The sequence below is a fragment of the Loxodonta africana genome, chromosome 1 (genome assembly GCF_030014295.1).
Source record: "Loxodonta africana isolate mLoxAfr1 chromosome 1, mLoxAfr1.hap2, whole genome shotgun sequence".
Classification (NCBI taxonomy): Eukaryota; Metazoa; Chordata; class Mammalia; order Proboscidea; family Elephantidae; genus Loxodonta; species Loxodonta africana.
This window is the reverse complement of record NC_087342.1, coordinates 105,671,615-105,698,192: the sequence shown is the minus strand read 5'-3', so window position 1 is coordinate 105,698,192 and position 26,578 is coordinate 105,671,615. Positions and strand designations below refer to the sequence as shown.

Genomic DNA, 26,578 nt, shown 5'->3' with positions numbered 1-26,578 from the left:
CTAGAGGAAAGATTCTGCGCATGTACAGAGTTGTGTCAATACTGTAAGGGTCACTGGGTAATGTAGTCCTTTGTTATCCTGGCAGAGAATGACGGAGGCGGGGCAAAAGGCGGACTCCCGGTCCTAGCTCGCGTCAATCATGAGCACGGGGCGGAGCTGGAGGACGTGGCGCCCTAGCACGTCCTGTCGGGCCGGAAGTGAAGGTGCGGGTTCCACCGCGGGCTCGGAGCGGGTGAGGCGCGCGGGGATACCGTCGCTGAAAATCCGTGGGGTCGGGTGGGAGGCCCCGCAGCTGGGGCCATTTGAAGGGAGCCCCTGGGGTCTGAAGGGCGTCTGTCAGGCAGTACAGAGAGGAGGAGTCCGTAGGAGAGAGGAGAAGGGGGCAACGACGCCCTTGTCTAGAGAAGTCTGGCGAACCGGTGTTCTGGAAAGGGTGTCTTTAGGGAGATGGTGGGACCTTGGGCTGGGATGTTTATTTAGGAATTGCTGGAGCAAGGCCGGCTTAAAAAGTGGGGGGGGAGGTCAAGGAGAGGCTGGGTGGGAGCGCGCAGAAGCTGAACTGGAGAACTGGGAGCCGAAACCTTGGGGGCATTTAAACATTTAATAGACGCAGGAGGAGACTCCAAGGAGGTTGACAAGAGGCTTAGTTACCTTCGACTCCTGTTCTCCTGCTTTCCTGTTCTTGCAGCCCCTGCCCCGGATGGCAGCAGTAGTTCTAAGGGGAGACACCATGGGCCCAGAGCGTATCTTCCCCAATCAGACAGAGGAACTGGGACCGCACGTGGGCCCCACAGAAGGCACTGGGGATTGGAGCAGTGAGGAGCACGAGGAAGAGCAGGAGGAAGCAGGGGCAGGCCCAGCTGGCTACTCCTACCAGCCCCTGAACCAAGATCCCGAACAAGAGGAAGTGGAGTTGGCACCGGGAGGGGACGGAGATGTAGTTGCAGACATCCAGGAGCGGATCCAGGTATGGCGGGGGAGGAAATGTACCTGAGCAGGTGAAGTTGGAAGCCCTTAAAGGGCTGGGCTGCAAATGTCTTCTCTCTGACTCTACAGGCCATGGGGCTGCATTTGCCAGACCCTCCATTAGAGAGTGAAGAGGAAGAGGAAGAGGGAGCTACAGCATTAAGCAACCACAGCTCTATTCCCATGGACCCAGGTAAAAGAGACCATTCTGTAATTTGGGAATAATTATGAAGGGACTGCCCACAGCCAGTAGGGGGAAGTCACAGAGGAAATGCCCTGTTCCTAAAAGGAGTGTTTGTAATCTAAGATTTTGCAGAATTCAGAATGTAAGTGAAATGCTGTTTTTTTAAGACTTAAGAGAGAAGCCGGCTTAGCCTAGAAATAAGATGAATTTGGTGGCCTCCCCAGCCCAGGGGTTCTGGGGCGATTCCAGGAGTGGAGAGGAGAGCTGCTTTGTTGTTTCTATCCCCTAACTGGCCTCTTGGCTGTGATTTCAGAACACATCGAGCTGGTGAAAAGGACGATGGCTGCAGTAACCCTGCCTGCACCAGGGGTCCCTGCCTGGGCTCAGGAGATCTCGGATGCTCAATGGGAAGATGTGGTACAGAAGGCCCTCCAAGCCCGACAGGCATCTCCAGCCTGGAAGTGACGATGCTGAGAGCTGGCTTATCTCACCCTGCATTCCAGGCCAGAAGCAGCACAGGACTGAACACACCCCTGGTTTTAATGTCCACCTCCATCTTCATTATCTCCCTTTCCACATTAAGGCAGATCAGACTTCTTCTCAGAGACCCACTTTATTCAGTTCTGTACATATGGGGACATCGGCCCAAGCCCAACCCACCTCAGCATGTATCGTTCTGTGGAGAATAAAGCACCCTATGTACACAGCCAAGAGGCGCACTGCCTGTACCCCAGAACCTGGGTTCAGCCCTCCTCAACCCCTTGCCCCTCCAAGGTGTCTGAAAGGGGCAAGTGAGGGCCTGCCCAGCATCAGCACAAACAAGGAAATAAATAGGTGTTGGAGGAGCCATGCTTAGGGCACTGCTCCCTGCTTCCTTCCAGCTTTTTCCAGGAGCACTGGAAAGCAGTCAGTCCCAGGGTGGTCCCATCCATGTCTGTGATCCTGGGGCTGCTGCTCACCAAAGAAGTGGCAGAGGGCAGGGTATTTGTTCATTCCCATCCCCCTTGGTCCATCTGGCCCCTACGTTCATCACCTATTGTCCACAGCCTGTATTTTTCTATGACCTCCCCACAATGTAGTCTCCATCAGGCAGGGGGAAAGAGGAAATAATACATCCTGGTCGGCCTGCACCCTGCTGGGGCTGGGGGCTTAGTTGTGCTGTTGGGGCTGTGCTCCCCTCCGGCTACTCGCTGCAGGAGCCAATGGGGCTTGACACAACTTTGGTGAGAATTTCCTGCTGCTCCCTACATGCCTCTTCAGGGAAAGAAGAGGACAGATATCTGGATATCAAATGAGGGTGAAGGGAAGAGGAGAGGGGCATGTGTATTCCTGTGTGTTTTTCAGAGTAGCCTCAGATAGCTGTGGGATGAGGAGCAGGAGAGGGCCAGGCATCCCCAGGTTGTCTGAGCATCTGAGAGCTCAGCCCATCTGCACTAGCCACAGGGAGGTATGAACACATTCTGGGGAGAAGAGGGACCACCCTGTGGTTGTCCCTGCTCCAAGTGCCCACATCCCCCTCCCTAAAATAGCTAGAGAGGCACTGCCTTGCCCCAAGTCAGCCAATGGGGAGCAGAGGGTGGAGGGCCGGGGTGGCGTCCCAGGGCTGAGTGGGCTATGGCCCTTTGGTGGGAAAGTGAGGAGGTCAGAGTGCCTCCTGGCTGGCAGTTAGGAACTCTTCGGCCCGCTTATGCGCTTCCAGTGCCTTGATGGTGTACACATCCTGGGGCAGCTCTGACTTCCGCCGAAGCAGCACTTTTTCCTTCTTGATGTCTTTGAGCATCTGCATGTGGATAGAAAGTGATCAATGAGACCAACTGCCAACTAATTCTATTGTCTCCCCTTATTCTTTGGCTTTGCTGCTCCTGTCTCCTCTCCCTTCCAGAGCTGTGTTTCATCTCTGTGCCCCCCTACATGCTCTCCCACCTGCACAGCCTCTGTCTCCACTGTCCTCTTCAGAAGCTGGATGTCCTCTGCCGTGGGGGTCTCTGTTTCCATCGAGTACACGGGGGGCAGAGGTGGAGGAGCTCGGAACATGGGATACTAAGAGGGAGAGAGGAGGCAGGGACAGGTGGGCAGAGTCCCTTTAGAGTTTTGTATGACCGTTTACCTCTTGATCCTCCTCAAACAAATCCTCCTCCAGCCCAAGATGGGTCCCTCAGTTTAAGGCTGTGGCTGGGAAACCTCACCTGGGGATTCAGCCGGGCCAGCTCCTCAATCTTTTGCCACATCTCTTCTCTTTCCTTCATTCGGAACCGGCCCCTGAGGGAGCAGTACCAAGAGCAAAAGGTAGGGTTGGGACAGGCTCAAGAGATGCAAACGGAACTGGGTGTGGAAGATGAGCCTCTCAGGGAGAGATACTCACTTCTGCTTCTCTGCCTTGTATTGCTGTGTGCAGTCATCAAAAAGCTTCTGATTCATCTCCATGAACAGTTTAAGGGCATTGTAGATCAGTCCATGGATTGTCCTTCCACCAGGAAGAAAGAAGATGAGGCACAGCTGGCCACAGCCTGCCCTGAGAGCCAAGACCCCAGTTTGCTCTCTTCTAGGAGGTGTGTCTGCTAAAAGCTTTCTCTTTTACTCCTCCCATCTCACTAACCTCTGGACAGCATGAGCTCATCTTTGTAGCCAAATTAATTAGCTCGTGACTGCAGACGGGCATTTCAGGGTCTGTGCAAATACTGGTTCACCTGTCCATCCCCCACCCCCACCCCCAGTGTTTCACAGCCTGTCTTTCCCACCACTTTCCACTCTCTAACCCACTCTAATGGGGTCCCACCAGCATGACGGACTAAGTAAGCTTGTTTATAGCAGGGAAGCCTTTTACAGCCTGGGAATGCTTTACACATACCCTCTAAGGGGGTCACGTCAGCTTCTCACAGCATGGAATTAAGTCTCTGAAGCTGTGATGTGGTCTATAGAATGTCTCCAAAAAGTGGGGTAACACAGGCCCTTGTCTGCTGTTTGGCATCACAGAGACCTCTCACAAGGGCATCTTTTCAAACGTCAGTCCCTCAAGAGTCCAATCGGTATGCAGTGACGCCAGCCCCACTTGCTGAGTGACCAGGTGAGATCCTTGGCTCTTTAGTTCTTCCATACCCTCAAAGGTTCTGAAACCAGACCCCCACCTCCCAGCTCCAGCCCAGCTCCCTACTTATTCCAGTGGCTCTTGGAGTTCCTGTAGAGCGCGGGGAACATGATGGGGAGAACCCGGGCGGCATTGTCACTTATCAGGCTCATGATGTACTCATTGTTCCAGTAATAGAGAGCACGCTCTGCCACCTGGTGGGGAGAGGTGGGGCTCAGGAGGGGTGTTGCTGGCTTCTCTGAAGACTGCCTCCTCAATTTCTGGGAGGCAGGGGCTGGGACAGGCTGGGTCTGAGTCTCACCTGGAAATGGGGGCTGGAGACACACTTGGCAAGCTGGCGGAAGAGCGGTTCCATCACTTTGCTGAACTCTGAAGGCTCAATGACGTCCAGAATCTCCTCCAGCTCATTCAGGAACATCACCTCCTTGGGGCTGTGGGTCTTGGGCCAGAACTTGAGAAGTCCCACAATCACCTAAAAGGAGAGGAGGACATGGGGATGAGACTCTCAGCACCTGATTTGTTCTCCAGGAAGCTGTCCTGCCCTCTCCCCGGCCCAAGTGGGCACAGCTCAGGTGGCCTCAGCTAACTACCCATGTTTCTTTGGCTTGGATCTGTTTACTGTGTGTATATGTGATCCACGTCGTCAGAGAGGAAATCACATCACCTGTGAGGCCACATCCCTCCTGAGTGCCCAATTATGGCATTGCTTGATAGGTATCGACTGGCAAGTGATGCTGATGACAGTAAGAGGTGGGCCCTGGGGCACAGAAGGGGAATTACCGGCTCTGTCAGACTGCTCTCCTTCTCCAGGAACTGTACCACACAGTATGCCAACTGCAAAAGGTGAAGGTAAAAAAAGAGGTGAGGTGAAGGTTCCAAAGGCTCGAGAGAGGTCAGTCTCAGAAACAAGATCCCAGAATGGAAGGGAAGGTGTAGGGAAGGAGAACCCCACCTACTCCCTCTGCCATCCCTATCTATCCCCTTCCCTTCTCCCCTCTCTTTGCTGCCTGAGTCAGGCATCATCAGGAGGAAGGTGCTCACCTGAGGATGGTAGACACTCAGGGACTTGACCTTGTGAAGGGGAAGCAGGACACGGATGAGGAACATTTTGTGCTCTTCTTTAAGGGGCAGGGCAAAGCCATTGATGATGCTGGGAGTTAAGGGACGTTTGTGAGGACCAAAGGGCCAGTCCTCCCAATCTTTGTCAGGCACCTCTGCCCCCACTCCACCTCTCACCTGCCCAGGATCTCCAGGAGCTCAGCAATCCCATTGTGGTGCTCCGTCTCATAGATGAACCTGAAAGGAGAGAAGGGCTCCCCTGATGTCCCTCCAGCACTCTGTTGGCTGCAGAGTGCCTGCTGGCTCCCTCCGCCCACCCAAGCTGAGAGGGGCTTGCTTCGCTCCTAAGCCTGGGCTCCTGACCTCACCTGTAGAAGATGTGATTAATCTGCCTGCGGATATAGGCCCGGAGCCCCAAAAATTTGCCATAGATGCGATGCAAGATGGTCTTGAGGAAATCCCGCTCTCGAGGATCCTCACTGTCAAAGAGGTCCAGGAGCTGGGAGGGAGAGAGGGAGGGGTAGCAGCAAATGAGGCAGGAGCCCAGGAAGCCAGGGCTGGGGTGGAAGGGTCCTAGGCAGGGGAAGCCCAGGAGTCCTCTGGGGACGGGCTGTGGGGCAAGTCTCTGGAAAGCAGAGTGATTCTATCATACTACTGTACCCAAGGTGACGTCCAGGTTTACGTGTCTATGTGCCCGGGTGAGAGGGAAGACATACTGTGTTGCTTTTTTGTTTCCTTCCCTTTAAACTTCTTAAGGGCACAAAGTAGGTCTTTTTAACCCCTATAACCTCCCTGTATCAGACAAAGCTGAAACCCTATATGCTCAGCATAAAGAGAACAGCTGGCACAGGGGAGCGAGCAAGGCATGGGGCTAGAGTTCATGAAATGGAAAAAGAGGGGACTAGCAGGAACTTGAGGAACTCACAGCAAGGACAAACTTCTGGTCAATGTACTTCTTGGCTATGTTTGGCTGGAAATCAGGAGACTCAAGGAAACGTAAGAAAAACTCATACACGAGCTGTGGGGGGAAGGAGCATCTGCTTAGGGGGATTCTCCAAGGCTGAAAAATACCCCCTTGTTGCAGGTCTGAGCATTCCCCGTCCCTGCAGCCACCGCCAGCCTGGCCCCTGCCCTGGTACCTGGAGATGGGGCCAGGCTGCCTCCAGGGTGGGCTCATCCTCCTCTGGGTCAAACTCAGCCCCTGTGGGATTCGATGAAGGTGGCAGCGTCCGAAAGAGGTTCACAGAAAACTGAGGGATGGGGGCCATGTTAGAGCTCCGTCTGGGCTTCTCCAGAGCTCCCCACCCCTGCCTCCTTTCCCCTTCCCACCATGGTGACAGCCTCTGGGTAAATAGCCTCGGTGACAACATCGCGGCTGTGGGTGATGTACTCCACCATCTCGTTGAGTCCTGCCCGTTTCACCTCCTTGAATTTGAGGTCACTGAGTGGGTCTGAGACAAAGTCAAAGAGGACGCAGCACTGGCGTAGCTTCTGGATGAACAGCTCCTCCCGCTCCTGGGTTGGCGAATCTGGAGAGGGTGAGGGTGGGCAACAGTCAGGTTCTCCTCCCCAGGCCTTCCCTACAATGCCTTTCTTGACTTACAGGGCTGTCCCTCAGCCCATCCTGCTGCGGTCCAGTTCCCCTGGGACCCCCAGCCCCAGTGGAACTGCCTTTCCCCCTTAAATACGCTAAAACCTCCATTCCACCACACCCAACGTTCCCTAGGCCCAGTACACCGGCCTCCTTGCCCATCCCCAAGTACCTTTCAGGGCAGGAAGCTTCTGCAGCTCCCGGTTTTTGCTGAGGTTGAAGCGGGAGGAGCTCTGCCGTCGCTCCTTTTTGACAATCTGGGGCCCCCCTGAGTATTTGATTTTGCTGAGCTGCGTGGGGGGCGGTGTGCTGTTGCTGGGGCGCTTGTTGGATGATGGTGGCTGGGGCTGGGACTGTGGCTGGGACTGTGACTGGGCTTGTGGCTGCGGCTGTGGCTGTGCCTGGTCAAACAAGTCATTTGTTGAAGTCCACTTCCCAAAATACTGCTTCCCACCCTGGACCTGGGCCACTTCTGTCCTTGGCCAGGCAGCTGATGTCTGTATAGGCCTGGGAAGGTAGCAGCTGTCTCCTGCCATGACGGGTCACACAGATAACTACAGGCTGTACTCTGAGAAAGGAGTGGCCAGAAGTCATCCCTCTCAAAGTGAGACCCACTGCCTATGCATCAAGAACCTTCACAAGATGAACAAAGTGGGAGGCCTCACACTACCTGATTTTAGAACCTGTTACACCGCCACAGCAGTCAAAACAGCCTGGTACTACTACACTGATACACAGACCAGTGGAAAAGAATTGAGAATCCAGACATAAATCCATCCATATATAAGCAGCTGATATTTGACAAAGGTCCAAAGTCATTTAAATGGGGAAAAGACCATCTCTTTAATAAATGGTGCTGGCATAACTGGATACCTACCTGCAAAAAAATGAAACAAGACCCATACCTCACACCATATGTAAAAACTAGCTCAAAATGGATCAAAGACCTAAATACAAAATCTAAAGCAATAAAGATCATGGAAGAAAAAATAGGTACAATGCCAGGAGCCCTAATATATGACATAAACAGTATATAAGATATTACTAACAACGCACAAACACCAGAAGAGAAACTAGGTAACTGGGAGCTCCTATAAGTCAAACACCTATGCTCATCCAAAGACTTAACCAAAAGAGTAAAGATTACCTACAGACTGAGAAAAAGTTTTTAGCGATGACATTTCTGATCAGCGTCTGATCTCTAAAATCTACAGGATACTGCAAAAACTCAACAACAAAAAGACAAACCAAATTAAAAAATGGGCAAAGGGTATGAACAGGCACTTCATTAAAGAAGACATTCAGGTAGCTAACAGATACATGAGGAAATGCTCACGATCATGAGGCATGAAAGAAATGCAAATCAAAACTACAGGCAGATTCCATCTCCAACAAGGCTGGCATTAATCCAAAAGACACAGAATAATACATGTTGGAGAGGTTGTGGAGTGACTGTAACACTTATACACTACTGGTGGGAATGTAAAATGGTACAATCACTTTGGAAATTGACTTGGCACTTCCTTAAAAAGCTAGAAATAGAACTACCATACAATTCAGCAATCCCACTCCTTGGAATATATCCTAGAGAAATAAGAGCTTTTACACAAACAGATATATGCACACCCATGTTCACTGCGGCACTGTTTACAATAGTAAAAAGATGGAAGCAACCAAGGTGCCCATCAACGGATGCATGGATAAATACATTATGGTATATTCACACAGTGGAATACTACGCATCAATGGAGAAGAATGATGAATACATGAAACATTTCATAACATAATCCAGAAGGCATTATGCTGAGTGAACTAGTCAGCTGCAAAAGGACAAATATTATATGAGACCACTATTATAAGAACTCAAGAAATAGTTTAGAGAAGAAAATATTCTTTGATGGTTACAAGGGTGGGGAGGGAGGGTGGTAGAGGGGTATTCACTAATTAGATAGTAGACAAGAACTATTTTAGGTGAAGGGAAAGACAACACACAATACAGGGGAGGTCAGCACAACTGGACTAAACCAAAAGCAAAGGACTTTCCTGACTAAAACGAATGCTTCAAAGGCCAGAGTAGCAGGGACGGGAGTGTGGGGAACATGGTTTCAGGGGACATCTAGGTCAATTGGCATAATAAAATCTATTAAGGAAAAAAAAAAAAAAAACAACCTTCCCAGTGTTCATTCCATTTCAAGAATACACAAAACTAACTGACAGAAATCAGAAAAATGGTTGTTTTGCCGGGGTAGAGGGTAGAGGGATGTGGGTATTGTCTGAGGCTGAGAAGGGGCATGAGGAACCTTCAGGGTAATGGAAACATTCTATATCTTGACTGGACCTGGGAGGTGGTTACATGGCTTATGCATATAAAAAAAACTCATTGAGCAGTACACCTAAGATAACGGTTAATGGCTCGGCTGTTAACCAAAAGGTTGACAGTTTGAACCTACCCAGCATCGATTCGACAGCACCTAACAACCACCTATTTAACTGTGTGACATTCTCTAGTTATAAGGTAAAGAAAAAAAAAATCTCATTCCCATGTTTCAGCAACTACTAGAAATTTAGCCTAAGAAAAATCTTAAATGTATGAAAAGCTTTGTGTGCAAGCATTTTTCAGACTTATAACAGGAAATAAATAAATAAATGGAATATCGTTAGGTTTGTGTAAACTATGTAATAAATGTAATCACGCATGGCTCAGCTGTAAGAAATATTTCCACAGTCATAGAAATTTACCCAAAATTGGTGATAAGTATTCTGGGAGGAGGGGTATAAGACAGCTGAGGCCTTAATTTGCCATACGAGAAAGTCAATAGGTGATATCTAAATCTCAAAAATTAAAATAAAAGCAGAAAAAGAATCTTACTTAGAAATATAGAAGTCAACCTCAGAGGAAAGAGCTAAGAGTTGAAAGCAGTTGCCATGGAGACCGGGAGGCGCTCCGCCTTCTCTTTCCCTGACGAGCCTAATAGTACCCTGTGACTTTCTGAACTATGTACACGTTATTACTTTGATAAAAGTGCAAAATAAAAACAAAAAACTTGGCAATGATTATGGGTAACAGTTGCACAACATGATGAATGTAATTGTTATCACTAAATTGTACTCATGAAAAATGTTGAATTGGCACATGTATTTCTTACAACCATAAAAAAAAAAAATTTTTATTCCAGATAAACAAAAAACCCTAAAACTATATAATGACAGAAAATTGCTTCCTGTGCTAGGTCAAATAAAGACAATACAAAATGGTCTATGTAAAATAAGCTCAGCCACATTAAAACATAGGCACAGAACCAAAAACAAGGTAAAGAAAAGGACAAAGGCAGGCCACCTTTGTGTTAATAACTATCTCTGGCAGTAGTAGAATTACAGATGATTTTTTTCTACTTTTCTAAATTTTCTACAAGCTGAGACTGCTTTTATAATGAGAAATACAACTAATTTTGTAAAAAATTTTTATTGTGCTTTAAGTGAAAGTTTACATATCAAGTCAGTCTCTCATACAAAAATCTACATACACCTTGCTATATACTCCTAATTGCTCTCCCCCTAATGAGACAGCACACTCCATCCCTCCACTCTCTCTTTTCGTGTCTAGAAATACAACTCATTTCTAAAGCTACCCCTTTACTTCCTCCCAGATATGGGTATCAGAGCCCCACAAAGCCCATTTTCAGAAGCCTAAACACATAGGTTTAGGCTTTTTTTTTTTTTTAAACATAGGTGTGCAGGCATGTCCACCCACAGGTGATCCTGGAAGGTCTAGGCTGGGAGAAGAGAGGGGCAGAGCCCATTCCCCCAACCAGAGACTGGAGTATAAGACCAAAGAAGCCACGCTGTATCTGGCTCGGGACCCACACCACAGGAAAAGGTGACCTCTTGTCACTGAGCCTACTATCCCTGCCTCCTCTCCAGCCCCCACCTCAAACTCAGACTTATCTTGTTGTTGCTAGGTGTCTTCGAGGCAATTTTCAACTCAGAGCAACCCCATGTGACAAAGTGAAACTGCCCTATAGGGTTTCCTAGGCTGTAATCTTTATGGGGGGAAACCCTGGTGGCGTAGTGGTTAAGTGCTACAGCTGCTAATCAAGAGGTCGGCAGTTCAAATGAGCCAGGCGCTCCTTGGAAACTCTATGGGGCAGTTCTACTCTGTCCTATAGGGTCGCTCTGAGTCGGAACTGACTCGATGGCAGTGGGTTTGGTTTTTTTGGTTTAATCTTTATGGGAGCAGATTGCCACGTCTGCCAATCTTTTGATTAGAAGTGGCACTCTTAACCAAGCTCTTAACCATTGCACCATCAGGGCTCCTTAGACTTATCTTACTCCTTACAGTAAGAACGGGAGAATTTGAGCTCCTCTGGGGTGACAGGGATTTTATCCTTTGGATATGCTGAATTTTTTATAAAAACAATCTGTTGGGCTTATGAGCTATTTGGGATCAGAGGGCAGGAGAGGAGAACTGAGTTCGGCCCACGGCAGACCTGTAGGTCCAGTGTGGCTCAGTGTAGCTCCACTTGGGCTGTGTGTCCCCTTCTCCTCTCCTGAAATGACAGCTCAGACACTGATTTGACTAGGGCAACGCAAGGAAGTGGGGCAAGAGCGGCCACCACATGCCTCTCTTGCTGTTACCAGCGCTCAGCCAGAATGATCTTGGTTAGATGATGCAAGGTGCCCTGGAGTCCGGGGGTCTTCCCTCCTGGCAGGTGAATCACACCTTGGCCGGCAGGGGGAGTGAAATAGCAGAAGCTTGAGGGGCCAAAGCTTGGTGTGCACCCACACCCTCCTCTGCTTCAGGTCTCCATTTCTCTGCCTTAGGAACAACCAAACCCTTACCCACAGAGCTCAGCAGTCAAGAGCAAAGACGAACCAAACTGCCTGGGTTCAACTCCTGGCTCTGTCATTTATTAGCTGAGTGACTTCCAGAAGTCATATAGCCTCTATGGGCCTCGGTTTCCTCAGTAAAATGGAAATAACAGTGCCTCCCTCGTAGGGATGTAGTAAGGATTTACACGGCACACAAAAAGTGCTTTATAAGAGTTATCTGTTACTATTTTTCCCCACTCCTGGGTTCTAGGAATGCAGCTTGGAAATTCCTGGAACAAGCACACCTCAAATGCTCCTTCGAGTCCATTATCCTCCTCCTTGTTTTAAGACGAGGGGCCCAGAAAAGCACTATATCTTTTAAGACCAGCTTAACTTCCACCTTCTTCCAAAAAGCTTCAGATCACTCCAGTCCTTGGATGTCTCCCCTCCTCCAACCTCTTGACGCTCCTTGTCTGTTCTGTTGGCTCTGTGATAACTCCCCTCCTAGTGATACTTCTTGCTCAATATTTATCTGCTTATATGTTGTCGCCTCTCCCCACCCCCCCACTCCCAACTAAATGGCAAGTCCCTTGAAAGCCTGGACCCTGGTTTATGCTCCTCTGGGTTCCCTCGTACACACCCTGGCACTTAGCAGGCATTCAGTGCATGGTTTGATTGGTTGATTGATCAGGCCCCTCCCCAAAGACCCTTGCTCTCCTGTCCAGACTCAGGAACCCTTAGAACAGAGCCCTGTAGAGTCTCAGGAGAAGGGAAAGAAAACACATTAGTGATACTAGAGTGAGGGAGAGGCCCTGGTGATGGAACAGTTAAGCGCTCAGCTGCTAATGGAAAGGTTGGCAGTTCAAATCTGGCTCTGTGGGACAAAGACCGAGTGATCTGCTCCTGTAAAAGCTGATTACAGCCTAGGAAATCCTACAGGGCAGTTCTACTCTGTCATGTGGGGTCGCTATGAGTCAAAAATTGACTCAATGGCACCTAACAACAACAACAGAGTGAGGGGCTCAGTGCCAGCCTGAGGAACAAGTCTCCAAGGAAGCATACACCTCCCTCCATCCTCCAGATAAGATGTAGATGCCTTGCACCTCCAGGAACCTCATACTAAGGGATCATCTAGGAAAAGGAGGCCTTCTCCCTCAGAAGGAAAAACAAGATCTTGGTTTTCTCCTAACAAGGAAAGGGTTGGACTAGATAGGTATTTTCTCAACCATTCTCTAAGTAAGGTTTGAAGGAAGCAGAGGGTTAAATGGCTGAAAAACAGAGTTCATAAACACCACCCAATGAGTTGATGCCTCAGGTCCCTTCCACACTAGAATTCTGTCATCAAAGGCTGGAGTGGCCAGAGAACAGCTGTATGGGCTTAGTCTGCCCTGCCCCCTCAGTGGGTTGTTTGTGTGTGTGTGTGTGTGTGTGTGTGTGTTTTGCCACTTTGGTTTTATAAAGACCGTTGGCTCCCAGGCCCCAGACACAAGAGGCATATGAGAGACGGTTGGCCCAGCCAGCAAAGTGTCTGGTTGCCAAAACCCAATGAGGCGTCTCCTGGGTCTGTTTGTCCTTCTCTAGGAATCACGCTCATCAGAAGCGACGTGTGGAGACGTGCCAGCGACTTGCTTCATTGTCAACCCTTTCCCCTAAATGTTTCAGCCTCAAACTTCTCCTCTGCTGATCTGGGGTGGGGGATGGGAGGGACGTAAGTCCCCCGTAGGCACTGGAGCAGGGGTGGACACTGACTAAAGGCAACTTGACCAGCTTGCCCTCCACCCCTACTATGTCCCTCCCATTCCCACTTCTGAGACTCTGTTGTGGCGTCCCCTCTGCCTGAGGTAACATCTCCTTCACTTCTAAACTCTCAGCAAGATCCCTACTCCATGAAGATGAAGCCTTCCTATATTCATGCCTCCAGCAATCAAGTGGTAGGCTGAACCAAGCACTGTAATGAGTTGAATGACGGCCCCCAAAAGATATGTCCACCCAGAACTTCTGAATGAGGCCTTATTTGGAAAAAGGGTCTTTGCAGGTGTAATCAAGTTAAGGATGAAGTTAAGTGAGATTATCCTGGATTATCTGAGTGGCCCTAAATCCAATGACAAGTGTCCCTATAAAAGGAAGAAAAACACAGGCACAGAGCAGACAGCCATGTAAGGACAGAGGCAGAGATTGGAGTGATGCTGCCACAAGCCAAGGAACACTGAGAGCCCCCAGGAGATGGAAGAGGCAAGGAAGGATTCTCCCCTAGAGCCTTCAAAGAGAGCACGGCCCTGTAGACAACTTGATTTCGGATCTCTGGACTCCAGAAAAGGTCCCTGGGTGGCACAGTTTCTGCTCGACTACTAACCTACAGGTTGGAAGTTCGAACCCACCCAACTGCACCGTGGAAGAAAAACCTAGCAATCTGCTTTCATAATGATTATAGACAAGTAAATCTTATGGAACACAGTTCTACCCTGTAACACATGAGGTCGCCATGAGTCAGAATTGGCTTGATGGCAATAGATTTTTTTGTTTTGTTTTTTGATCTGGCCTCCAGAACAGTGAGAAAATAAACTTCTGTTGTTTTAAGTCACCCAGTTTGTGGCAATTTGTTACAGCAGCTTCAGGAAATTAATACAAGTACCAAGCTCACACCCAGAAGATCTCAACTAATTTGACCACTCTGAACCAATCCTGGTCCAGCCTGCACTGAACACAAACCAAAAAAAAAAACCAAGCCCCTTGCCATCAAGTCGATTCTGACTCATAGCCACCCTATAAGACAGAGTAGAACTGCCCCATAGGGTTTCTAAGGAGCAACTGGGGGATTCGAACTGCCACCTTTTTGGTAAGCAGCTGAGCTCTTAACCACTGTGCCACCAAGGCTCCACAGCCACCATTACTAATTAAACCCAAACATTTAAACATAAATAAAGTAGGAAATAGAAATATAATTTAAAAACTATAGAAAGTACTGTAAGAGAAAGACGAAAGGCAAAAATTAGAAAGACTTTTAGCAAAACATGTAACAAATGAATGAATCTGGAGGGCATTATGCTGAGTGAAATAAGTCAATCACAAAAGAACAAATATTGTATGAGATTAGTATTATAAAAATCCAAGACAGGTTTACACACAGAAAAAAAACAATCCTTGATGGTTACAAGGGAGGTGAGGAATGGGGACAGAAAATCACTAACCAGATAATAGACAAGTATAAACTCTGGTGGAGGGAAACACAACATACAATATAGGGGAAGCCAGCACAACTTGACCAAGGCAAAGTCATAGAAGCTTCCTAGACACATCCAAACACCTTGAGGGACCTAGTTGTTGGGGCTGAGGGCTGGAAACCATGGTCTCAGGAGACATCTAGGCCAGTTGGCGTAACATAGGTCATAACGAAAATGTTCTACATCCAACTTTGGTGAGTAGCATCTGCGGTCTTAAAAGCTATCTAAGATACATCTATTGGGTGCATCCCGTCTGGAACAAAAGAGAACGAAGAAAACCAAAGACACAAGGAAAACATTAGTCCAGGGGACTAATGGACCACATGAACCACAGCCTCTACCAGCCTGAGCCCAGAACCGGATGATGCCCAGCTATCACTGACGGCTCTGACAGGGGTCACAACAGAGGGTCCTTGACAGTGTGGGAGAAAAATGTAGAACAAAACTGAAATTCACAAAAGAAGACCAGACTTACCAGTCTGACAGAGACTGGAAGAACACCCGGGACTATGGCCCCCAGATACCCTGCTAACTCAGAACTGAGTTCTGAAGTCTACCTTATAGCCAAAGATTAGACATGGCTATAAAACAATAACACACGTAAAGAACGTGCTTCTTAGTTCAATCAAGTATGCAAGACCAAATGGGCAACACCTCCCTAAAAGCAAAGACGAGAAGGCAGGAAGGGACAGGAAAACTTGTAGATGTGGGGAACCCAGGGTAGAGAGGGAGAGAGTGCTGACATATTGCAGGGATTGCAACCAATGTCACAAACCAATTTGTGTATAAATTTTTGAATGAGAAACTAATTTGTGCTGTAAACTTTCACCTAAAGCACAATAAAATTTTGAAAAATCACCAAGACTAAATGTTATATCTTTTGCATAATGGACCAACTAGACTAATAAAGATCACTTTAGTTTAAAACCCTGAAAATCACAGAGGGATTCTCTCCCATACTGACATCTAGAGCTCTATCTAGCTCTATCAGTAAGCACCATGCCAAGCATTACAGATTAAAAGGTGAATAAGACACGGCCCTTGACCTCAAAGAGTTCACAGTCCAGTTGGCAAGACAGACACGAAAGCAGCTAATAAAGGAAAATGCAAGAAGAGAGAGAACCACAAAGGCTATGAGAACACGCAGGGCTGAGCTACAAACTGCCTGGAAGAATCACGGAAGACTTCCCTGAGGCGCTGACTTTTGACTTGGCTCTTAAAGCATAAACATAAGTTTAGTAGGCAAACAAAGAAAGGAGAGAAATAAGGCATTCTCGGCCAATAGAACCCATCTATCAGGGCCCTGAGTCATAAAAGGGCTTGTTGTCTCAGGAGATGGGAAGTTCAGTGGGACAAGAAGCCAGGATAGGTGCTAGAAGAATGGGGTATACCCAGCTCAGAAGGGCTAAGTGTGCCAAGTTAGCGCATTTGTATTTTAACTTATAAGCAATAAGATGCCAACAGAAACTTTTAAGTAGAGAACTGATAAGGCCGAAAACGTTTTTTAGGTGACAACTCTGGCTATGGGGAGGACAGGCTGAAGTGGGGAAGGCAGGGTCACTTCTTCCTTCCTCTGGCCCTGATCCCAGAATTCAGGCCAGGGCACAGCATGCAGAAGACACCACAGCATTGAACCGCTTTCTCCAAAGACAGACCAGGAAACACCAGGAAGCAGGTCACAGGGAGTCTGGCCTGATCTCCAAGTCTTCTTTCCATTCTAGGATTCTCTTCTAGGAGTTTAGAGCCAGTGTGTCATGCCATTAAGAATACAGTGAAGACTTGAAAGCAGAGACTCAAACACAGATTTATACACCGATGTTCACTGCAGCACTATTCACAATAGCCTAAAGATGGAAACAACCTAAATGCCCATCAGCAGATGAATGGATAAACAAAATGTGGTCCATATGTACAATGGAATATTACTCAACCAATAACAGAAACGAAGGCCTGACACATGCTACAATATGGACGGAGCGTGAAGACATTATCCTAAGTGAAATAAGTCAATCACAAAAGGACAAATATTATATGATCTAACTTACATAAAAAGATGAGAAAAGGTAAATGCATAGAAACCAAAGTTTATCAGTGGTTACCAGGGGCAGGAGGGAGGGGGAATGGTGGGGCTATAGCTTATGGAGTACTGAGTTTCAGTTTACCCAAACCAAACCCATTGCCGTCGAGTCGATTTCGACTCATAGCGACCCTATAGAGTAGAACAGCCCTATAGAGTTTCCAAGGAGCGCCTGGTAGATTTGAACTGCCGATCTTTTGGTTAGCAGCCATAGCAGTTAACCAATATGCCATCAGGGTTTCCTTTCGGTTAACAGAGATGGAAAAATTGCATTAAGGGTAGGGTTGCACAGCTGATTACTGTAATTGCTGTCAATAAGTTGTACCCCTGTAAAAAGTTGAACTGGCAAAAGTTGTGTGATAGGAACATTGACAACAACGACAAAAAAAAAAAAGTAGCCGCTGAGGCTGTTCATATACAACCAAACACCTCATGGGATTTGGTTCCTTGGTTTGGAGGTTGGAGGTTTAGGGTCATGGTTTCACGGGACATACAGTTAATTGGCCTAATAACATGTTTAGGGCTTCTGTTCTACCTCCTAGTTCGTGGGGTCTTAAAAACTTGCAAGTGCCCATCCAAGGCACAATTGGTCTACATTCACCTCTGCGACAGAGGAAAAAGGAGTCAGTAATAGGAAGAAGAAATGGATGTGTGGCTAATGGCTTCTCTGAACCACTGCCTCCTCTGTCATGATACCAGAAGAACTGGATGGTGCCCAGCTACCAGTACTGAACATTTTGATCAAAGATTCCATGGAAGAAGCTCTATCAAAACAGGGAAAATACGGAACAGAATTTCACATTCTCATGGAATCCAGGTTCATTGGAGTCGTGGAGGATGAATGAAGCCCCAAAACAATAGCTCTCAGATAATCTTTAAACGTTAAACCAAAAATATCCCCTAAAGGCTGCGTAAAACCGAACAATAATTTAGCCTATCAGTAAAGAATGTCTGCCTTTAAGGGACTGGACTGGACAATGGGATGGAAAGTGATGATGGTGAGGAGTAAGCTACTTGGATCAGGTGGACACTTGAGACTATGTTGGCATCTCCTCCCTGGAGGGGAGATGAGAGGGTAGAGGGGCTTAGAAGCTGGTGAAATGGACACGAAAAGAGAGTGGAAGGAGGGAGAGGGTTGTCTCATTAGGGGGAGAGCAATTGGGAGTACGTAGCAAGGTGTATATAAGTTTTTGTGTGAGAGACTGACTTGATTTGTAAACTTTCACATAAAGCACAATAAAAATTAAAAAAAAAAAGGTCTGCCTTGAACATTATGCTCTTTTCAGATCTATCAATATGGGATTAAATTGATAACAGCAACTCGAAAGATCAGATAGGAGCCTTAGGGGGCAATCAGTTTATGTTAATGGAGGAGGAACAACTCAGAAAACGAGAGTGAGAATGGCTGTACAACTCAGAGAATGTAACCAATGTCACTGAATTGTACATGTAGAAACGGCTGGACTGGCGTACGTTTTGCTATGTATATTCTCAACAGCAGCAAAAAATAAAGCAAATAAATAAACTCAAGCCATCTTCAAAAAAAAAAAGAGCACAGGTGAACTGGCCCCCAAGCCATACAGACCTAGGTTGAATTCCACCTCTGCCATTTACTTGCTGAGTAAAAGCTACTTAACACTTCTAAGCCTCAGTTTCTTCTGTAAAATGAGGATGATAATAACAGTATGACCTCAGGGGAGTGTTGTAAGGAATAAAAAAGATGAAACCTGTAAAATACTTAGTACAGCATGTAGCACATAGTAACTGCTCAATAAAATAAATACTAGTTGCTATTATTATTAGGATCAATGGGAAAAGCTCTGGCAAATACTTGACACAGGGTAAATTTGGCTGGAAAAGCCCAAAACTATGACTGAAAAAGGACAAGCAAAGGAATATGCCAATCAACTTTTGACAATCTGGTCCCAACTTGGAAACCCTGGTGGCGTAGCTGTTAAGTGCTATGGCTGCCAACCAAGAGGTTGGCAGTTCGAATCCGCCAGGCGTTCCTTGGAAACTCTATAGGCAGTTCTACTCTGTCCTATAGGGTCGCTATAAATCGGAATCAACTCAACAGCAGTGGGTTTGGTTTTGGTTTGGTCCCAACTTTTCCAACACCCCTCTGTCTGTGGCCACATGGGTACGTTTCTAGAAAATCATGGAGCTAAATTCCTGCAGCTGCCTCAAACAGATGATCCCTGAGCAGTGTTTCACAAAATGGAACCCAGGATGAATGCAACACTCTCTTTTAAAGGGCTTGAAATCGACCCACTGCCTTTAATGGGCCTGTCCATGGAAACCTCGCCATGGAGAAATCATAGCAGTTGGTCCCAGCTTATTTCTTTGCCTATCTGAGCCTTCGTTTTCTCATCTATGAAAGGAGAGGGTTAGGTTAGACTCTGAGGTCCCTTCCAGCTCTAATTTGGCATTTGTCCATCTGTTCATTCACTGGTTCACTCGGTAACTCAAAATGCATTTAAATGCTGGTGTCTCCCGCATGCCAGCCCTTCGTTGGTGAACAAGAGCCTCATGGAACTCACAGCCTAACACAGGAGACAGCTGATAAACAATGAATTCACACTCGATTACTTAATTATAGCTGTGGTTAAGTGCTACCATGAAGTGGTACTAGGTGCCAGGAAAGCCAATGCCAGGGACTCTGGCCATGTCTTGAAGGCAGGAGGTCAAAGAAGACTGCTTTAAAAAATGACATCCAATCAGTCTAGTAGCTGAAGAAGTAAGAATTAGGCAAAAAGCGGGAACAGGCCCTAAATATTCCTTTCTCTCCATTGAAATCCTATTTGTCTCTCTTTCTGTTTTGAGCATCAGCTGCTAGTTCACAACCACCTTGCCTGCAGCTCTCACAAATGTCATCAAGTGTTATCACTCATGAAGGAGCGACTGAGCCCGGAGCTGTGTTCCTCAAAAGTAGTCACTGATGATTTACTATCAACAAAGGAGACCTGGTAGTACAATGGTTAAGCACTCGGCTGCTAACCAAAAGGTTGGCAGTTCCAATCCACCCAGGGGCTCTGCAGGAGAAAGACCTGGCGATCTGCTTCAATAAAGATTATAGCTTAGAAAACCCTATGGGGCAGTTCTACTCTGTCACATGGAGTCACTATGAGTCAAAATCGGCTCAACGGCACTCTAACAACAACAAGAATGTGAGGACAAGGTGTGCGAGTATATGAGGTGCGGTTAAGAATCCAGGCAGAGCAACACCATTCCTTCCCTCAGAGTTCACATACAGGAACAAATGGTCACACCACCAAGTGATAAAGACTCTTTTAGAGACGTGTTCCGATTACCGTGTAAATGTAGACGAAAGAGTACTTTATCTACCGCAGTCCTGTCTGTGACATGGGGAAAATCTATCCTGCTTCTTCCAGTTACTCAAGCAAGGCCCAAAGAGATGGCCCAGGTGTGAATGTGCCTGGGTCTCTTTAGAGGTGACAGGGATCAGAAATACCCAGAAAAATGTGAATCCATAGTTAACTCCAAATTAATTTCTTCTCCCAAAAAACCATAAAGCCTGCCCATAATTCGAGAGCTTTGTTTCCTGTTCTCCTTTCCCTCTGAAAAGTTTACACAGCAGGAGGGAAGAAACAGAGAAACCAAGGCTCACTAGCTTCCAGATAGCACGGTGCTCAGGTAGCATGTTCACAGGCTCATCCTCCACCCAACCATCCCACTGAACACACCCCAAACTTCCATGGGCATAGCCTGGACTTCTTTAAGTCCCTGTATCTCCTGGTGCTCTGTCTGTCGTTCATTGCTTTACAGCACTAGATTGCAGAGCAGCGCTGACCACTGCTCATCACTGTCCATCAGGAGTAAGGGTCCAGCCCTGGCCAACTCACGGACGCCAGCCATTCCCAACCCTCAGCAATCCCCAGAGCCATGGCAAAGTCACTCATCACCCACGTGTTCTTCCCCTTCTCCCCTGAGCCCCAAACCCCCAGCTTTTTACTCTCAGAGAAAGGAACACTTGAAATTGGTAAACAGAGAAATGACGTTCATAGGAAGCTCTGGGAAGTTTAAAGAACTGGAGAGCTTATTTGGTCCATACCAGCCAAAGGGAAATCTTGTCTGAGGGCCATCTGGATGGGCTGTCCAGCTCCCTCCCGGGCTGTGGAAGCTAAATCAATGTTCTCTCCTTCCTTCCCTTCTAACCCCCAGGGATCCTCACCCCACAAGCCATCAAGGAGTTGGAGTTGGTGCCTGCTCCACAGCTAGGCCTGTGCCCACACTCCTTACCTCCTCGGCGTTCTCGCCTCCACCATCCTTGCCTGAGCTGCTGGGCTTGGCTGTGCCTTTGGCAAGCTTGGGGGGCTCCTGAAGGGAGAAGACGGAGGTAGAGTTAGCAGAGGTCAGGGGAAGGGTGAGGCTTAGGCTGGACCCCTTAGATCCTTGTTGCAACTATCCTCTGTCCAATTCAATCCATCAATTAGAATCACTGAGTATGGACTTTGTCCCTGGCTTGGGGGAGAGGGGGTACACAGAGGGAGATTCGGTCCCTCCAAGGAGTTTAGACTCTGGTTAGGAAGACATCCCTAAAACACAATAATTAAGGCTGTGAATGACTTAGGGCCTGGGAGGGCTTTCTGTCTGGTAAGAGCCTGAGTGAAGAGTCTTGAGGGAAAAGCATCACGGAACAAGCTGCTCAGACGGGCTTCTGGTTAAAGCGGTCAGAGGGATGCCTGAAGGTTCTATGCTGGAGGGGAGGGAGTCACCACTGTTCCCCCAAGGCATCTGGAAAATTCCAAGGCATTTTTTTGGATGTCACCAACAGCACCCCGACAAAAAGGTGCTATTGGCATTTAATAAGGCCCAGGGATACTACTAGTTACAGGAATTGTCCCACCTAAATGCCCTGGTGGCACTGTGTTTAAGTGCTCAGCTACTAACCAAAAGGTTGGTGGTTCAAACCCACCAGCCGCTCCACGGCAGAAAGACATGGCGATCTCTTTCTGTAAAGATTACAGCCTTGGAAACCCTAAGGGGCAATTTTATTTTGTCCTAGAGGGTCACTCTAGTCAGAATTGACTCAATGGCAGTGGGTTTTGTTTGGATCTTTTTTTAAATGCTAAGAGCACCTCAGTCAACAACGACTGGGACAGAGATGGGATAAAGCCCTGAGGTGCAACCAAGAGCGAGCATCGGTCTGAAGTCTCCCTTGGGAATCCGGCAGCTGGCTCAGAGCCTCAGCCTGCCCAGCTTCTCTTCCTATGCTTCAGGCCAAAAACAGCAACTGCACAGGAACAGGGTGGAGAGAATGTGAAAAGGACTTGGGGATTGAGGTCTGACTGCAAGCTCAACACAAATGAGCCATATGCCATGGCTGCCATGGCAGCTCACACGACCCCTCATCTAGTTCCCAGGTCTGTACAGAGTGCCCACTGTGTGCCTGGTGCTTGGCACTAGGAGCATAGAAGTGCCCTTGTTTTTGACATTAATGAGGCCACCTCTGGAGGATCTGGTTCATTTGTGAGCATCAGACTTTGGGAGGGGCAATGAGGATGGGCACCGGGGAGAGTGTAGATTCAAAAGCATGTCCAGCAAGCAACAGCTGCAAGCCCAGGATAGTTGACAATGGAAGGGAGGAGTCATGGGGAGAGTGTGTGAGATGGAACTTTACAAACAAATGAAGGGCTGCCGCGTGGAGCAAAGATGCAACTGTTCTGAACCAATCTAGAGGCCCAAGAGCAATGGGTTGAAGCTGCAGGAAGATGGGCTGAGGCACCGAACAAGGAAGAATTTTCTCACGAGGCAGCTGCACAGAATAGAGCTAGCTGCCTTGAGAGGCTGAGTGCTCGCCATCCCTGGCAGCTTTCAAGCAGAGACTGGGTGACCTCCTCTAAGGGGTGTTGCAAAAGGGAGTCAAGTTTTAAATAAGGACCAGATTAGAAGATCTTGGCAATCACTTCCAGCTCTGAGGCTCTGCAATTCAATGGCACCGGAGCCCCTTCAGCAAGCAGGAGTGATAAATCAAGTGAGTGACTATGGGGGCAAAAGGATTTCGGGGAGAAGAGAGTTCAGTGTGGGCTAGAGTAGGGGGAGGCTTTGTGGGGGTGGAAAGGAAGAAAGCCATTCCCAGGCAAGCGGGAGCAGCTCGCTGTAGTTGCAGGAGCGAGAAGGAGTTCCCTCTTGGGGCTGAGCACCCTCCCATTGCCTACCAACCAGGCTGGCCATGCTGAACCCACCCTCAAGGTGCCAGGGAAAGGCTCTGAACATGGGGTAGAGAGGAAAAGGACAGGGTGGATGTAAGCAGGACAGGACACTGAGGTGACTCTGTACACACCCCAAACTTGGGCCCCTTGGACAGAACTGACCCTTCTTCATACATGCCTGATCTACTTGATTATAAGCTGCTTATCCTTTTTTGTACCCCTCCACCAATCCCATAGCCCTTAGCACAACACCTCAGACATACCCCTCAGGGAATGCACCTAAGAGAGATCCCAGCTGCCTTTGTGTGTGTGTTGCGGGGTATGTGTGGGTGTGTGCTCTTGGGGGGAACTGGGCCCATCACCCTTGTTCCCTGGCTCCTGCAGAACAGGTATGCACACACTTCTGCCCAGCCAGCAGTCAGGTGTTCACAGCACATGGTGAAAAGAACGACTTTGTGTTCCAGGCCCAACTCTTACTAGCTATATAATTATAGGCAAGTTATCTAACCTCTCTGAGCCTCAGTTTCCTCATTTATTAAACAACGACAGTCTTAGTACCCGTTTCCCTTGGCACAGTGTCTAGCAAATGAAAATCCTAAACACTGGTCACTATTATTATGAACTATTATTATGAACAAGAAGAAAGTGAAAGGGAGAGGAAGCACCCGACCCAGGAACCTAAAAGACCTAAGTCCAGTCCCAGGTCAGTACACATGGGAAGGGAAGGACCTACTGTGTACGAGGTGGAGCTTAGTTATCATCTCAAGGGGGAAGAAATGACTCATCCACAATTAATTCGGATTCAAAGCTGAACCTAAAAGGGCCATAAATGGCCTACCAAGTGTTCTACAAATCCAGGGGAGGTGGGAGACCTCACTCTCAACTAAGGGCTCAAGCAAGGCTTCAGGGAGAAGGCCGTGAAGAATGGCCAGGCCTGGGACCAGCAGAGATGAAGGAGAAAGGGGAGAGGTGGGATGAGCAATGAAGATTCTCCACTTACCCACCCACACCCTCTACCCTCATTCCATCTAGGCAAATCTCAGTCACACTATCAACTCCTCCTCCCGCCCGCCCCCGCCGGACTTGCCAACCCCTGAATACCAAATGCAACCAAAAATCAAAAACGGAAAATTAAAACCTGAAAGGGGGTCACAGTTATGCCTGGCTCTATGCACCCCAGTCCCAACAACCCTTCCCAACCAAATACTTTACACCTAAGGTCCTCACAAGACTAATTACGTATTTTTGTTCTTCTCAATCATCTAGTAGGCAAAGGCTTACTGTGGATGGGACAGTATCTATTCCATCAGACTAAAAGCTACAGATGGGTGGAGACCTCGCCTACTGCCCCTGAATTCCGCCCCTCGCCCCACTCCTTAAAGGACCCCCTTAGAACCCGGTGTGGCTGACATGGGTGTGCATCGACTACAGCTAAGCTGCCATCTTGGCATGCCCACCCCCCACGGGCAGTGCCTGGGTGGGGTACACCACCCTGCCTGCCTAGCACCCCAGGAGGTTCAGTACCCAGTATACCATCACAACTGAGTATACAACCCTACACTCAGAGCCTTAGGCCCTGAGGGGTTATGGGGACAACCCAGAAACAGAGCTGCCCAGCAAATCTCCAACAGCCCCAGGATAAAGGGTTTGATGGATAAGGTCAGAGATGGCGGCCCAGCAACCCAGCCAATCAAAGGGCAAATGAAAGCAATACACCTCTAGGGTCACAACACTGGTGGGCACAACACCAGGTCAGCGCCAGCCCACACCCTGAGGGGGCCAGCCCCAGGAAAGAAGCTGGAGGAGGCTGAAACTGGTATCCTAGCATCCTCTGTGTGAGTCTGTACCTCAAAGGAACCACACCTCTGAGTCAGACCTCAGCAACAGCAGGAAAGAGAGAGTAGAAAAAGGCAGGGATGAGGAACAGGGGAAGGCAGTATGGAGATAGACTGGGAAGGTGAAAGAAGGCACATCAAGAATGGGCTTGTGTCAGGACACCATGACAAAGGTATGGGTGCCCAGGGTTGGCTGGCTTGTGGGGTAAGAAGGAAAACTAATCTGACAGAGAGGGCAGATTCCCCATTTGAGGATCAGATCGTGCAGCCCAGAAAGACAAAAAGCAAGCACTGGTGCAAAAAGGAAAAAAATGCAAAGGTTATTCTAGGATTAGGAATAAGGGGAGGAGCCTGCTCAGGTTAAGGAGAGTGACTGATCTAGGATGAACCTGGGAGGAAGGTGATGATGCCTGTCAGCCCTCTTAGCTTTGGTACAGAAGAGGCCTTGAAGTCAGGAGACCCGATATTGCAGCTTTGCCTCCAGCAGGCTATGTGACCTTGGACAAGTCTCTTGCCCTGTCTGGGCCTCAGTCTCCTCATATGTACCACCAGAGGTTGGACTGCATGCGTTCAAAGGTCCCTTCCTGCCCTGACGTTCTGAGGTTCCATCAACAGAAGGCAGGGCTCCGTCCTGGCGTACAAGTTTGTGTGTGAAGGAAGAACTGGAGGGAGGGGCCTAGCCCAGATTTGGGTGGAGGAGAGAGAAAGCAGCACAGTCCTAGGTCAGGGGGCTGGGCGCAACGACAGAGAAAAGGCTGTAGGGGATGGGAGAGAAGGCGGTCCCTGGCTGGTGGGAAGAGGAGGGAAGGGGCTGCGCAGGGGGGAGAGGGGCAGTTCTAGAGGGAGGCGCTGTCTCAGATGAGGAAGGCTGTCCCAAACGGGCTGAGGGGCTGGGAGGAAGGGGCGATGCGGGAGCAGGAGGACGGAGGGAAGTAGGGGAGTGACCTGGGAATGGGACAGATCTGGAGGGAGGAGGTTACTCTAGGCCGGGGGCAGGAGAGTGAGGGGGAGAGACAGGGGTGTATGTGGGGTGCAATCTGTCCCGGGCAAGGTGGGGGAGTTATCCCAGCTGCGGCACAGGCTCGGGGTGCTACCCGCCGCGGGGGCGGAGAGCTGGCCCTAGAGTCCTGCGAGGGCCGGACGGGAGGGTCAGTCTGGGGCTGTCCCGGGCCTGGCTCGGGCCCCTCCCAGAGCTCCGCGCAGGCCCCGGGGCGGAGGTGCGGGGGAAGGGGCCAGGCTCACCTTCTCCTTCTTCAGTTTGTAGGGCATCTCGGCCGGTCCGGACCCGGCCCGGCTCCTGCGGTCCCGCTCCGGCTCCGGCTTTGCTCGGCCGCACTCGGCCCGCTCCGGCGTCTTTTCGCCTCCGCCTGCGCGCTGCGCCCGGGTCGAGCCTTGTCTGAGCCTCCAATTGGCCCGAACCCTTATAACCTGCCTGACAACCCGGCGCCGCCTCCTCGGATTGGTCATTGGAGCCAAGCTGCTTCCTTTTTTTCTCATTGGAAAGAAAGAGTACAAACCGCCAGGGTTCAGCTCCCGGAATAGGCTGAAGTGAGAGGTCCCGCCCTAAGTGGGTCGAGC

General features: G+C 48.8%; 2 protein-coding genes across 2 annotated transcripts; one reads left to right on the top strand and one right to left on the bottom strand.

Annotated features, from left to right (window-relative positions):
- Nucleotides 1–117: 117 nt before the first annotated feature.
- MEA1 (male-enhanced antigen 1) lies at nucleotides 118–1,861 on the top strand. Its single transcript, XM_003403903.4, has 4 exons — nucleotides 118–232; nucleotides 689–967; nucleotides 1,057–1,159; nucleotides 1,464–1,861. The coding sequence occupies exons 1-4, from the start codon at nucleotides 140–142 to the stop codon at nucleotides 1,613–1,615; spliced, it is 627 nt and encodes a 208-aa protein (XP_003403951.3). The 5' UTR covers nucleotides 118–139; the 3' UTR covers nucleotides 1,616–1,861.
- PPP2R5D (protein phosphatase 2 regulatory subunit B'delta) lies at nucleotides 1,745–26,375 on the bottom strand. Its single transcript, XM_003403904.4, has 16 exons — nucleotides 26,243–26,375; nucleotides 21,253–21,330; nucleotides 7,058–7,286; nucleotides 6,624–6,823; nucleotides 6,434–6,544; nucleotides 6,220–6,312; nucleotides 5,663–5,793; nucleotides 5,472–5,531; nucleotides 5,277–5,385; nucleotides 5,016–5,069; nucleotides 4,537–4,707; nucleotides 4,302–4,429; nucleotides 3,513–3,614; nucleotides 3,337–3,409; nucleotides 3,074–3,190; nucleotides 1,745–2,930 (listed from the first exon to the last, which is right to left on the bottom strand). The coding sequence occupies exons 1-16, from the start codon at nucleotides 26,267–26,269 to the stop codon at nucleotides 2,793–2,795; spliced, it is 1,821 nt and encodes a 606-aa protein (XP_003403952.1). The 5' UTR covers nucleotides 26,270–26,375; the 3' UTR covers nucleotides 1,745–2,792.
- Nucleotides 26,376–26,578: the final 203 nt, after the last annotated feature.